The sequence below is a fragment of the Falco biarmicus genome, chromosome 7, assembly GCF_023638135.1.
Source record: "Falco biarmicus isolate bFalBia1 chromosome 7, bFalBia1.pri, whole genome shotgun sequence".
Taxonomy (NCBI): domain Eukaryota; kingdom Metazoa; phylum Chordata; class Aves; order Falconiformes; family Falconidae; genus Falco; species Falco biarmicus.
The window spans coordinates 72,102,300-72,116,529 of record NC_079294.1 but is presented as its reverse complement, the minus strand read 5'-3'; the positions used below and the strand labels follow the sequence as shown (position 1 = coordinate 72,116,529).

General features: G+C 42.2%; 1 protein-coding gene across 9 annotated transcripts in view; it reads left to right on the top strand.

Annotated features, from left to right (window-relative positions):
* Window positions 1-14,230, top strand: part of NEO1 (neogenin 1) — a 212,119-nt gene that overhangs the window by 168,007 nt on the left and 29,882 nt on the right. For 7 of the 9 annotated variants that reach the window (XM_056345732.1, XM_056345735.1, XM_056345730.1 and 4 more), the window contains exons 12-17: window positions 3,304-3,353; window positions 4,238-4,382; window positions 5,785-5,895; window positions 9,944-10,138; window positions 10,937-11,032; window positions 12,104-12,327. In XM_056345732.1, coding sequence (XP_056201707.1) covers window positions 3,304-3,353; window positions 4,238-4,382; window positions 5,785-5,895; window positions 9,944-10,138; window positions 10,937-11,032; window positions 12,104-12,327 — 821 coding nt within the window. The remainder of the gene's footprint in view (window positions 1-3,303; window positions 3,354-4,237; window positions 4,383-5,784; window positions 5,896-9,943; window positions 10,139-10,936; window positions 11,033-12,103; window positions 12,328-14,230) is intronic. The other 2 variants (XM_056345733.1, XM_056345729.1) reach the window with 1 other exon arrangement.

The window sequence follows — 14,230 nt, the reverse complement described above, 5'->3', positions numbered from 1 at the left end:
CTCTGCAGTGGTTTCTGTGTGTTTACTAGTTCAGTTTCTTTTCCATAAAACCCTGCCGGCATCCTCTTAAACCCATGTCAGCTTTCATCATCCACCGCATCAAGTTGACAGAGATTCTACAAATACGTTTTCTGTGGAAAAATCACCCCTTTTTCTCTGTTCTGAAGCTGCTGTGTGCCAGTGTCATTTGTTGCCTATGGCTGTACTGCCTGGAAGAGGGAATAACCAGTGTCCACCAGCCCTCTCTGTCCCACTGCTCATTTTATAGCCCTTTGCTGCATTCTCCCTCATTCAGCTTTTCCAGGTTCCAAAGCCACAGAAATGGTTAGCTGTTTGTTTTGTGAAAGCTGTTTCAACCTTCAGTGCCCTTTGCTGAACTTTTTTCTGTTTCTTTTCTCCTATATCCTTCTAACAGTGGAGGTAGAAGGGACTGAAACTGTATCGAAGATGCAAGTGTGTAATCGCCAGCATTTGACTGACATGTTTGGCTCATTCTGAACACTGAGGTGACATTTTTGGGATATACAGATCTTGGTGGCATTGGTCTGCTTAGAGCCACCATTTTGCATGTAAAGGAAGGATCGTTTTCCCCATGCGTGTAAATTTATCTACTGTGAATTTCATCTGCCCCTTTAATATCCAGGCACAAAATGTCCCGAGGTCTTCCTGTGCTTCTTCACCATCAGATCTTGTCTGTACTAACTTTTGTCACCTCGCTGCTCATCCCCCTATCATCACTTAGGAATGTGTTGAACAAAACGGGTCACAGCACATGCCAGGGTGGAGCTCCACAGGTCATCTCCCAGTGCATACCCACCTTCCTACCTTCTCTTTCTTTTAACCAGTTGTTTTCTCAGGCAAGGATTTCTTTCCCCTCATCACTTTGTTTCTTAAGAGCTCTCCAGCAGGTTTGCAATGTGGGATTTCCCTTTAAAAAGTGACAAATACATATTTATAACTTCATGGATCTATGGATTTTGTGCTTTTTGTAGCTTCAGTTAATTTGCCTAATACAGGTTTCTGATTTCCTACTTGAAGTTTCTCAAATGGAACTCCTTCTAAATACTGGCATCAACTTTACCATCTCCCAGTTACTTATAAGTCAAGTCATGCAACCGTTTCATTCCCAAGTTCCTTGAGAAACCCTGGATCAGTGGCATCTGACTGGCAGCAAGCTGCTGTTTGTTGTGTCTGACTCTTCCATAATCCCCTACACTGACGTTTCCATTTGAGAGATCCCGTAAGTCCCGTGTAAAGGGTGCTATGGAAGCCTCTCCTCTTCCTTCCTCAGCACAGACACAAAGTTGAAGACCGTTGTGTGGTCCTTACCATTTTCATGTTCTGGCATACCCTGACCGTTGTCTAGCTCTACAGCATCTCCAAAGGGCTTCCAGCTCATTTTCTGGAAGAATTTACTATTAGTTGTAATGTCATTTTCAAGTTTTCCTGAAGTTCTTTGTGGCCCAACTTATATTTTCACATTTAACCTACAGAAATTTATTTTCTAAAGCTTTCTGAAGGATGTTGCCTTGCTTCTTACAATCTTATAACGCTGGTGCTTAACACCTGTTCTCTCCCTTCAGTCTCTCAAATTTTTCTGGATGAACGATACACATTTGCTTATTGTGCTATCTGGAAGCAATCTCCATGCTTCCTGCAGGGATTTTTTCTAAGCTTCCTTTAGCTTCTATTTAACAAGCTTCTGCATTTTTATGTGGATCTTTGCTCCTAATCTGTTCCGGTGGTTTGTTGCAGGATAGCTCTGCTGGTGTTACTATTTGAACCAAGGTTTATGGGCTGCTCATAAGGATTGTTTCTCTCCTCGTGGTCCTTCCTGATCCACAGAAAGCAGTGGTGTACTACAGCTAGGAATGCAGCTCTGCATCACACTCCGATGGAGGGCAGCTCCCTTCCCTGCTCCTGGCACCGCTCTGAACCATCGGCATGTCGCGGGCCTCCTGCCTGCGGGGGTTACTGTATGGTGCAGGTGGATGTAGGCTGTGCCTTTCCTATCAAAGCGTGGAATATCGGCCCATGGGAAATCCATTGTATTTGTTGGCCTGGGTAATTCTTAATCTGGTCTGAGCCTGAGCTTACCTTGACGTAAAATGAACTGTGCATGTGGTGAGACGTACGTATGGACATATTTACGTGCGTGTCTCCTGTGTTCTGCTGATTGTCTTTCACCAAGTTTGCAATATGTGCATTAATTATTAACCACTCCATGTGAAACCCAAGACTACTTTTTCAGGTTGTTCTGAAAGTAGGCAACAACTGTGTAAAACAAACAGCAAAAAAAGCTTCATTTCATTTCCTCCTCTTGTGGCTTTTTAAGGGACCTAGCACGTAATGCCTAGGTCTGGTGATTTCGGGCTTCGCTCAGCTGGCAAGAGAGAAGGAAAACCAAATCCTGCTTGTCTCCGTTGCTGTTGTGGGATAGTGGGAGAGGGGTGTTTATTTAACCACACCCCGGTGTACCTTCTGCTTACCACAGGGCTACTTTCACTTTACGCACTCAGGATTGTTCTCTTAGTTATTGTTGTGGCTCCTGGGAGTTACTTGGAAAACACATTATTTGGGCTGGAACAATCTTTACCCCAGTCTGCTACCTCTCTGTCCTCCTGCTTTGCTGGGGCCTCACCTTCCTGCCAGGGAACCCTTATCTCTGCCCTCAGGTGACGTGTGTGAGCCTGAAGTGCTGGACAGGGTTTCCTTGGTCTCGGGTTCTCTCTTACTTTGCCCTTTTGTCTAATGGAGTTTCAGTCATGACCAGCAGGTTACTACAGGTAGTAAAGAACTAATGAAGAACGAAGTTTAGAAGCAGAAACTTACTTTGTGATGGACTTCACCTCTTCGGTAGCACAGAGACATGTTGACTCAGGGGTCTTTCTGTTACAGAAAAACATGGTAATAAAAACCATGGCTAGAATTTTAAATGTGGGTTCCCAGAATCAAAAATATAAATTAAAGATCTGATTTTTGAAAACTACTGAATGTGATCTCTCTTCTTAGATTTTATGGCAAGAACCTTTAAATAGAACATTTTTTTATTTAGGTATCTGTGATAAGACCTGAATAAAAAGTGAGTTTGTTCTTTGTGATGAAAAATATGTAAAACTCCTAAGCTAGTCACTGTATGTCATAAAGTACCACTGGTAGAATTTCGTAGTTATATAGTGCCTTAAACCAGAACGGTTTGTACTTTCATGACGGAACGATAGCAGAGAGTAGGTGTGTATGGAAATACAGTGTGTGATACAGTATATGGAAATTTTGGAGTTGTAATTCCTTCAACGTTTCTAGTCCCCAGTGCTCCACCACAGAATCTAACGCTGGAGGTACGGAATTCCAAGGTAAGATGTGGAGAATTTCCTGTTCCTAATGGGTAAATAAAAGGCTGGCAGGTCTTAGAACGATCAGATTTTAGAGCTGCTTTGGGTCTCTTTTCTACCATGCTGCTTTTCAGCTATTTGTGTATGAGTTGCGCAGCAGGAGAGTATCTGAATGTGGGGCTCGAAGCATTAGAAGCTCCAGCCCGTTGTGGATCGTACATCATGGAATGCAGCAAAGACTGTGACAATGACAAGCATGGAGGCTAATTATGGAAGAGGTTTAATCAGGCACAAAGGCCTGAAGCGCCAGAGCTTGAATGTGTTCCTGTTGATTAACTATTGTTTACAGTGTGTGTGCACACATACGCACATTTATAGTGTCCCAGGCACTTTAAAAGAGAAAATTATATACTCCGTCATTGTGACTTCAGTGATTACGATTGGAGATTTTTTAAAAGCCTTTTCCAAAAACTCTTTTCCAGATTACCTTCTTCTGCTACTTGTATGATTAAAAATAAATGCACATAAACTACATACAGTTCAGATAACTTGTACCCTTTAGAGAAAATACCAGTTCTTAAAGATAGATCCTCAGGTAAACCATACCTCAAGATAACTTGAAGGAAATGGAAAGGGAAACCCCAGGGGCCATTTGTGAGATTGGAATCAGAAGGGCTAATAAGATCGAAGTGCTTAGAGATGAACTGTAGGCACATGTATGACCTGGGCTGCTGCTGAATCACAGGGGGGGTATTTTTTTACAAATAGCCTATGATTTACTGTACAAAAATGCGGTATTTTCTGTATGTGCGTTTTTCTGTCTTGTTTCATGAAGTATTAGCACTAGAGTAGTTTCTGGCTGTGTGGGTGGCGATGACTTTGTACTGACCTTCTGCCTTCCACAGAGCATCATGCTGCACTGGCAGCCTCCCCCTGCGGGGACACACAGTGGACAAATCACTGGCTACAAAATTCGCTACCGTAAAGTGTCCCGCAAGAGTGATGTGACAGAGAGCATCGGTGGCACCCAGCTCTTGCAGCTAATTGAAGGTGAGCTATTATTTGCAAGCATTTGTTATCAGAAGGGCGTTTTTTAGGTGCTTTTAGTGGGCTCAGGCTCAGAGGCATGTTTATGTGGGGTTCTTGCCTTGGAAGAAAAAATGAAAACCCTTAAAAGGAGTGTTTGTAGGTAATGAGATACTCTGGGCTGGCTGGCGGTAACTCTGGGCTGGCTGGCGGTAACTCTGGGCTGGCTGGTGGTAATTGGAGTTCAGTGACCTGGTGTTTAGCCCTAGTTTTGCCATTGGTTTGCAAAGCGGACTGGACAAGTCCTTTTAAAATCTTTTGTAAAAGGCACAGGGTTGCATGCAGAAGGTGGTCCTGAGCTCCTGGTGTCTGCCCAAATGTCAGAACTGTATGGAGAAGGATGCCCGAGCCCTGCAGTCTGGGCAGGCGTCCTGCAGACTGCGCTGCCTGCGTGTGGGTGCGCGGGAGGCACGCTCTGCCCTGCAGTGCTCACCGCCAAGCCCAGCTCAGCGTCCTGTGGACTTCTTGCCTCAGGCATCTGTGCAAACCATCCCTCCTAGTTTCACTGACATCAGCCTTTTTTCCTTCTCTCTGGCATGAATGTGTTACATTCTCTCTTTATTTGTACACTTGAAAGATGCAGACTAGTACATTACTTAGTATAGATTATATATTGTTACCAGAACTAGAATTTGCTTTAGCAGAAATGAAGAGTACATGAGAACAGGAGCAAGACTATGTTTTGTTCATTTTCTTTAACTCTCTGTAAATGAACAGTTGGTCAAAAGAGAAGAAATTGTGCCTCTCTGGAAAATGAATATGCACTTTTTAACAAGATGTTTTGATTTGTGCTCTGAAACTCCAGCTGTGACTCCGTAAGTTTCCGTTTCTCACAGAGCAGGAGTTGATATGTGCCTGGAACCGGAGTGTGTTTTTACCAGCAACAGAAGTTCCATATATCAAATTTTGAGTGCATTTTCATAGTGCTTTGATTATTGATTGTACAGTTTTCTATACAGTAAACAAATTGTTTGCACAGTTTGATCACTTGCTGTCTATACCTAGCTTTAGTTATGGATGCGGGTGCTTCTGCACTTAAAGCTAATTAATAGCCAGAAATTAGAGCTGGCTGCAAAGAGTGCCTCACAATCTCCTCCAGTGGCCCACAGGGACAGCCTGCAGAGTGTCACAGCCCCGGCTGTCTCCGGTCCCAGTTTGGCTGTTGCATCCTAATTGGCGTCAGCTTCCTCACGGTGCTGCGCTGTGGGTGCTGCTTCCATTCCTGACCCGTGTTACGCCCAGGGGCAGTGTGGGGTGAAAGGCTTCTTCCTGTCAGGTTAGACCTGGCTTTTAATTAGGAGCTGTGACTCCTGGGATCACAGCTGGAATTCCCGGTTTGATATCTTGGGTACTCTTTGTCTCTTAGGTCTTGAACGAGGTACAGAGTACAGCTTCCGAGTAGCTGCCTTGACTGTTAATGGTACCGGACCAGCTACCGACTGGGTATCAGCAGAAACCTTTGAGAGTGATCTAGATGGTAAGATCACAAGTGTGACCATATTTGTGACATCAAAAACATTAGATTTTGTGGGCAGGGCACACTAAAGTTGATTTGTCTTTTTTAAAGGCAAACCTGATTGTTTTCAGTTGTTTCTACTGTATTCTAATAGTACAATCTGCTTTATGATTAAGCGAAATTAATTTCTATTTCGACATAAAATTCTTGCCAAGTGGCTTGAAATTAAACCCTGCTTTTACACTTTCTAGTACTGTATGTTGGCACTATGTTTTTTCTGCTAAGAAATACCCAGTCATGAATGCCAATGTCAGTGATTCAGTACTTCATAAAGGGCATAATAATAATGGTTCAATTTTTATATTGTGATAAAATTCCTCTGGTTAATCATGCAGGGGGTTACGTGCTACGAAACTGAGATAGGAGGACTGTTTTCCTTTGGGGAGGTAAAATAGTGATTATGTATTTCTGTAGCACCTAAGTTATGCTAATGAAGCCCCTGATGTGTACCCCAGTGTGCTCAGGGTGGCTTCTCTGTGTGCTGGCGGGCTGAGTGTAGTCCTGCGGGCTGCAGTACGCGGTCTGGCTGCAGCCTCTGAGTTGTAAACTTTGCCAAGTGCAAGAGAGATGCCACAGCAGGAAAGAAACAGTGGGAAATGTTGCCCGTAGACCTTTGCAATCTTTCCACTGTGTTTAACTGGTGCCATGCTTTCATAAAATATTTTTCTTGGGTTTTTTTGTGGGTTTTTGTTTGTTTGTTTTTGTGGCTTTTTTGAATTGATTGGGTTTGGGTGTTGGTTTGGGGAATTTGTTTTTTGCTTAGACTCTTTCTAAAGAGTCTAAAGTAATTGTTATTTTGCCATTGTAAAAGAAAAGGGGGATACATTGTATTTTCAGAAGTGGTAGACTAGTATGGACCTTATCTTTCATCAGAAATTAAGTCCCTTCCACCAAATCCATAGATTCATGATGTGTGGTACACAGAACCATGTTAGCATCTTGTTTTTCCAATGCAGAGTTCAACAATAACAGTAGAAAGTGTTCTGTGAAAAATTTTGACCTTTCATAGTTGGTCCAGATGTTTGGTAAGTAGGGGCCTGATGCTTGCAGAATTCAAATGAGCAAATTTGTGAGCATCTCCCAGAACCTGACTGAGAGCAGCTAAAATGGGGGAAAAGTGCTTTTTCTAGAAGGATGGCTGGGGTGACTCCTTTGGAAGTGCCTACAAGGAGCTAGTGATTCTGGGTGAACTGTTGCTATTTCAGAAGAGCATTTAATTGGTGCTGTTGCACACACCTACCTTATGCTTTTTGGAGGCTGGTCTCCCTCTTGGCTGTGTTAAAAGTCGCTGGAGGGGCATTCTAGCTTAATGCCACAGGACCCAGTAATGTCTTTCACATCTGTGTGGCTTGAGATTCGGTTGTACTGGCAGCTGGGAGACAGAATAATGAAACAGCTTCAGTATTTGTTCTACACTGCTGGAAGATTGCTTCAACAGTCAGCTGATCAAAGCCCTTGAGAGCCCGTGCTTCAGTCTTTGTGTTATGCGAAGTTGATGCTCAACTTAATACTTGCCCTCTTACTGCTTACTCTCCATTGCTTAAGAACAGCAAAAATCCCAGCGTTAACAGTAGGGTTCAGTTTTGTAGTTATTTAAAATTACATTTTAGAGTTGAAATTACTTTCATCTGTGTGTCTGTCTTCCTCTAACTGGATATGACACAACCTTGCAGCTTTAAGAAACCACTAGTTCCCCAGTCTGAAGTAGAGCTCTGTGAAATAGGCAGCACTTACACAAGGTAATGAAAATGTAACTCTGCTTTTGAATTTTGAATTGCTTTTGAATTGCTGGAGTTAACAACACTTGGCTGGAGGGTACCATCAGGATTAAATTTAAATAGGGCAGAAGTGGGCAGAAGAAAAGAACCTTTTCATTCTGTGTTGATTTTTTCATTTGAATTTTTTTCAAATTGGACTGTTGCAGTCCTTGCAGGCAATTTTTCTTTATGCATATTCTTTACAATTAATAAAGTAATAAAAATTCACAGCTAAGACAGTGGAACATAGAATCATAGAATTGTTTAGGTTGGAGAAGACCTCCGAGATCATCAAGCCCAGCCGTTAACCCAGCGCTGCCAAGCCCAACACTAAACCATGTCCCTGAGCACCGCAGCTGCGTGTCTTTTAAATCCCTCCAGAGATACGTGACCCAACCGCTTCCCTGGGCGGCTGTTCCAGTGCTCACAACCCTGTCGGGGAAGAAGTTTTTCCTGAGATCCAATCTAACCCTCCCCTGGTGCAACTTGGGGCCGCTCCCTCCCATCCTGTTGCTTGTTCCTTGGGAGCAGAGACCGACCCCCCTGCCTACAGCCCCTGCCAGGCAGCTGCAGGGAGCGGGAAGGTCCCCCCGAGCCCCCTCCTCTCCAGGCTGAGCACCCCCAGCCCCTCCAGGAACACAGACCTGAAAATCTATAAATCCTGGTGTGATCAGGCATGATATTCATGCCATCTTCATATCAATCACAGAAAACCATGCTTTTCTTTCTTTAGTAAGCTCGTGGGTAATTTTAATACCATGCAAAAGTATTTACAGCTACTCTTCAGTTTCTCTGGTTCAACAGACATGTAAGGCATTCCTTTTTATTCCATGGCTGCTTTTTGAATTTAAATAGACAATTTACTTTATAGTGTCATCAAGGTAAACAGGAGCCAGACTGTTACAACTTAATGTTGGGAGGGCTGTGTCATTTTGCAGAGTCGGTGCAAGTCTCCCCAGCAGCACATATGCAAGAGGCGTTAACCAGTTGTACAAAGTTTATCCCCCAGTGCACTAACTTCTGTGCAGTTAAAAATGTCATTTCTTATTGCAATTATGTAGCTTTTCTGTATTTAATAGTTGTGAACTTTAATTGATCAGCTGTGTCAGCTGGAGACTATAAACTCCCCGGGCTAGCAGGCCAGTGGCATATTATGATCCAAATAATCCTGTTGTGGTGCTTTATTAAATGTTTTTAGATAAATGTAGCATGTTTCATTAAAATGAAATCCCTGCAGGAAGCAGAACACTGAGCTGATTTTATTTTAGACTGGGGAACTCAGCTTACTATTGCATAGAATTATTTATAATCTGTCAACATATGGCAGGCTCCAGTGGCCTGACAAAAGTACTTATTTAATTTTTGAGAAGTTAAAACAAAGGTACGGACACTAGTAGGTACTACAGTTGTGCTTTTAGATTGCTTTTAAATTCTAATCAACGGTGGGGAAAAAACCTTTCAGTAAAAATATCAGGGCGTTACAGTGGAATCAGTGGACACGCTGTGGAAGTCCTGCTGTTACTAAGGACCCACGCTCCATTTCTCTGTTGGGTTGTGATGAGATTTGTGTTGCTTGTGGGGTAGGGTTTGAATAGTTCATATGGACTCTTTGAGTATTTCTTTATCTTGTGGTATGGTTGTATAGTCCCTGCATATATTTTGTGAATTAAGTTAAAGAAACCCAAGGATTTAAATAGCAACAAATGTAGGACAAATCAGAAGAAAACTTTGCAGCACAGTTTACTGACAATTCTTAGAGATTTGGAATATTCTCTTTAATCCTACAAGCAGCTCAGGAGCCTTTCTTTCATCATCAGTGTGTTTTCAGTTATAATTATTTTAATGCCCACAAGTAAGTAATATGGTGGAACTAAAAGGAGATTTCTTTGTGGAGGTGAAGGACGTGATAAATGTAGTGCGTATTTTGAAAAATTACAAATTGGTTAAAACATGCACAAGCATCAGAAGAGTCTGCCTTGAAGCAGGTTTGATCTTTTCCTCAGTACGACTATCCTTTCTTTTAAAGAGAGGATCTATTAAAATATATTAGTATATGAATCTATGTTAATTTTCTTCTGCTTATTAGAATTCTTTGTGCTCTCTTTACAGTAAAGCTCCCTCCTGCGCAGCGTACTCATTTGAATACAGACGCAGAGTGGAAGTGCTACGTTTGACCTTACTAGCTCACAGCTCTTCTTGTAATTACCTTTATTTAAGAGAAGACCTTTAAATCCATCATTTTTCTTTAACAGAAACTCGTGTTCCTGAAGTTCCAAGTTCCTTACATGTCCGTCCGCTGGTCACCAGTATTGTAGTGAGCTGGACTCCACCTGAAAACCAGAACATCGTGGTGAGAGGCTATGCGATAGGGTACGGCATTGGCAGTCCTCATGCACAGACCATCAAGGTGGACTATAAACAGAGATACTACACCATTGAAAACTTAGGTAAGGAAAGCAAATTAACATCAGTGCCAAGTTTTACCTCTCATTTATGTTACTGTTTGCTAATCATGGTATTGCAAATAAACGAAACTACATGCAAGTTTTTGGATTTTTCCTTAATTCAGATATTATGCGGGATGCCAAACTGTTGATAAATTTCAAATAAACTCAATTTTCTGATGATAGAGAAAGAGGCAGAGGAATAAAAAAAAAAAAAGCCCCAAACCCAGAATCCTACAGTCCCCAAGTTTGAAGCATAGAGCACTTTGATCCAATGCTTTCCCTTCAGTGCTTATCACAAAAACTTTCACGCTGAGTAGCATTCCCTTGTTCTTCTGCTGGAGCTGCAGAACAGTTGGCTTCAGGCAAAAAAGAAACTAAAATGTTACCAAGGTGCAGTGGCATCTGCTTTAAAAGAAAAATACAGATTCACCCCTCCACAGAATTCTCTGTGGCAGGTAAAATATCCTGACAGCAAAATAAATATTGCTGTACCAGCCTACTGAGAAGTTCCATTAAATGGAACTTCTGAGTAATTTTATAGTAGAGCAGCTTAAAACATTCCTTTAATTCCTCACTGCTTTTTTGCCTGTACGTAATGTAGCTCTATGACTGGACTGCCGCTGTACGAGAGCTATTGAGCGCTACCAGGTCTGTGTGGAGACCTTTGCAATTCCAGTTTAGTTTACTTATTTCATGTATTTCTGTTAAAAAACAAAATACTGAACAAAGAATATGGAAAAGCAGAAAATCGGATTCACGAACGGCTTGCCCTAAAAGGATGTTTGTTTTTCCCTTCAGACCCAAGCTCCCACTACGTGATAACCCTGAAGGCATTTAACAACGTGGGGGAAGGGATCCCCCTCTACGAGAGTGCGGTGACCAGGCCACACTCAGGTACAGGCCCGCGGCTGCCTCTGGGGTGGGAGGACCTGGGGCCGTGTTCACCTGTGGCATCAAGCACACTCCACCTCTGAGCTGGCTGGCCTCGCCTGTTTCACCCAGTTATTAAACCACCTAGAACTAGTTTCATTTTTAAATGACAAAACTTTCTACTACTTAGAGATGCTCTTATTCAAACAGTTGCCATTACATGAGCCAGGCTGTGTGATGCAGTTCTAAAGGCGTGGCCCTTACCTTGTTTTTTACGGACAAGTATAGTTTATTTCTTTTTGGTCTTCTACCCTGACATCTTGAACATGATGCCTGCATTTTCTTTGTCTAAGTCTCAATCTGCTGTCACTTACACAAGTTCTTGGCAGTTGTTTTTTTTTGGTCTTGTAATACATTAATAGAAGATTTTAAGCAGAGACACTTGTTTCCAAGTGAGCTGTTGCTGTGCTATGGCTCACCGTGCTCACTACTAGACTGTTGATGTTAGTTGTTGTGTGTAGATGTTAACGCTTTGTTCTAGTCTTCTGAAGAGCAGGAATTCGTATAGATTTTATAGGGGACATTGGAACTGCAGTTTCTTCTGTTACTGCAAATTTGTGTGGTACTTGGAACGTGATTGCCATTAACATTCTTTAAAAGGTGCTGGGAGTTCCCTGTAATTTTTACGAAGTGGCATTTACCCATCTAGAGGAAGTCCTGCTCTTTTTCCTCCTTGTTGTGTTCTGGAAAGGAATCAGTGGACATTCTGAGGCAGATGAAGTCAAAGTTAAAATTACTGTATGTCTGGGGTTCTTAGGCCATGGTTGAATGTGCTGGACACCAATATGATGAGGTGGATATATATTGGCATATATATGTTGTCTTACTGTCTTAAGAAGAACGCAATGCGAGATTAATTTGATTAGCCGGTCTTATGTCACCTATTAACTCTGGCTTTTCTCTCTCTTTCTCCATTTCTCACCTTTCATTTCATTGTACTACCCTGCATTTCCCCTTTTTTGTTTTTGTTTACATTAAAATGCCACCTTCTCCCTTTTTAATTATAATACACTATTTTACCCATCAATTCCCTAGACACTTCCGAGGTTGATTTGTTTGTTATTAATGCTCCATACACTCCAGTGCCAGATCCGTCTCCCATGATGCCACCGGTGGGGGTTCAGGCTTCCATTCTGAGCCATGACACCATACGGATCACTTGGGCAGACAACTCTCTGCCGAAGAACCAGAAGATCACAGACGCTCGCTACTACACGGTTCGCTGGAAAACCAATATCCCCGCAAATACGAAGTACAAGGTATTGGAGTTTCCACAACACTAACACAGCTGCGTTACTTCAGTAAGAAGATGTTTCATGTTCGAGCCAGGGTTAAGTGGAAGCCGAAAGTAACGACAAGTGCTTAGAAAGTGGTGTAGAGGTGTGCCCGGTTTTGTTTGAGCTGCCTGGACTGAGTTCAGATCAGTACTGCTCCGTTAAATCATTGCTTGAAAGATCCTTCTAGACTCAGTGAAGTAGTTGGTTTTGTGTCTCTTCCGTGTCTGTGTGAGTGGCTGGAAGGGCTGGCTGGGGCAGGCAGGCGAGCACGTCCAGAGATCCATGCTGCTGTGCAACCGTGGGCACGGTGACAGCTTTATATGCTGTACTTCACCCCAACACACTCGCTGTGTACGACAGATGTGGGCTCCCCTTTAGAGGAGCCAATAATGCTTTAATAAGGTGTGTGTTACTATTGGCTTCTCTCCAGTTAGCAGAAGAATCTGAATCTTTTGGGGTGAGTCATGCAAGGAAAATATTTACCCTGACAGTTTTAAGTTTCCTTTTACAACCTTTTCTGTTCATCTGAACTTGATAGTGAACGTTTCCTTTGGGAACTGAATGGGTGCAAAATATACAGCAACAACTTTATGATATCCCTGCCTTCCTTGATTTTCATCTACTGTTTTGATTTAGACTAGATTTGGGGTCCAGTTTATTGGTTTGGATTTTTTTAGTTGATTGGTGGGATTATTTTTTTTTTTAATTTTCAGAGTTATCTGAAGGCCTCAGAAATGCTGACTGCAAATTTCGCATTTGAAATGAGACTCAAAGGAAATGGTTGTTAAACTATCCAGCTAGTGGAGCTCCCTTTATGCTCTTGCAGAGCAATCTTGTTACAAACCAGATATATTTTTTTATTATTGAAATGAAAAGTTGTATATGTGTGTGTTTTTTCTATAAAGACAAGTTATTTATGAACCCACATTCCTGAGTCATGTGCAGAGGATGTCTTGGGAGTGATTTATATAATGCTGCAGTTTCATTAGTTAAATGCTTTAAAAAACCCACCCTCAGTGGTAAATGAGATACTCCCACCGTTCTCAGTGCTGGCGGCCAGTGGTCAAGAAGTTTTATTGTGGACCAAAAGTAATATGTGGTGATGGAATATAGTTAAAAATTACTCATTGTAAAAAGCATTTGCCTGAAAGGTTGTAACTTTGAGAACATTTGCTCTAATCATTTTTAGCCCATAATGTCTGAGGAGCTCACATCCTGCTCTTCTTTGTTTCAATCATAAACTCTGTACTACTCTGTCAGACAATAACAATTGCTAATTTTAAGAAAGGCGAAGCCTCTTTTCAGCCGTGCTGTTCAATAGGCTGCTGCCTTTCAGTCAGGTCTTTGGTAACTTTATTAAGTATGAGCTAGGATAATTGCTATCTCTAGCAGCTTTGTTATTTATTGCGTGTTTTGAGGCTGTTCACCCAGTTGCATTGAAGCTTCTCCGGTACGCAGCCTTGCACACAGAAACTTTATCTTTGTGGCAGGTCTCTAGCATCCAAAGCTGCATCTGTTCAACACAGCATTGTTCCGTCCATCCCTCTCGTCAGTAAATTGGATGTTGATACAGTTCATTCATAGTTTCTACATTTGCTCCCCGCTTCTATGCTGACAGTCACAAACTGTTATTAAAGAAGAAGCTGCACTCTGTAAATACAAGTTAAGAGGTTCTACTTGAAGGAGTCTTCTTTTCTTAGATTTGTATAGGAGTTGTGTCAATCTAGAGCATATAACCAGAGGAACAGATATGATACAGTTCCTGAAGCTAAAAGACTCCACTGTGCTTTGAACAGTGTAGTTCCACTAACGCAGATCAGAGAGCGTTTCTCAAAGAATCTTTGTTGGTGGAGCAGAGTTGTCCTACTCGCGGGCTACCCGTGAC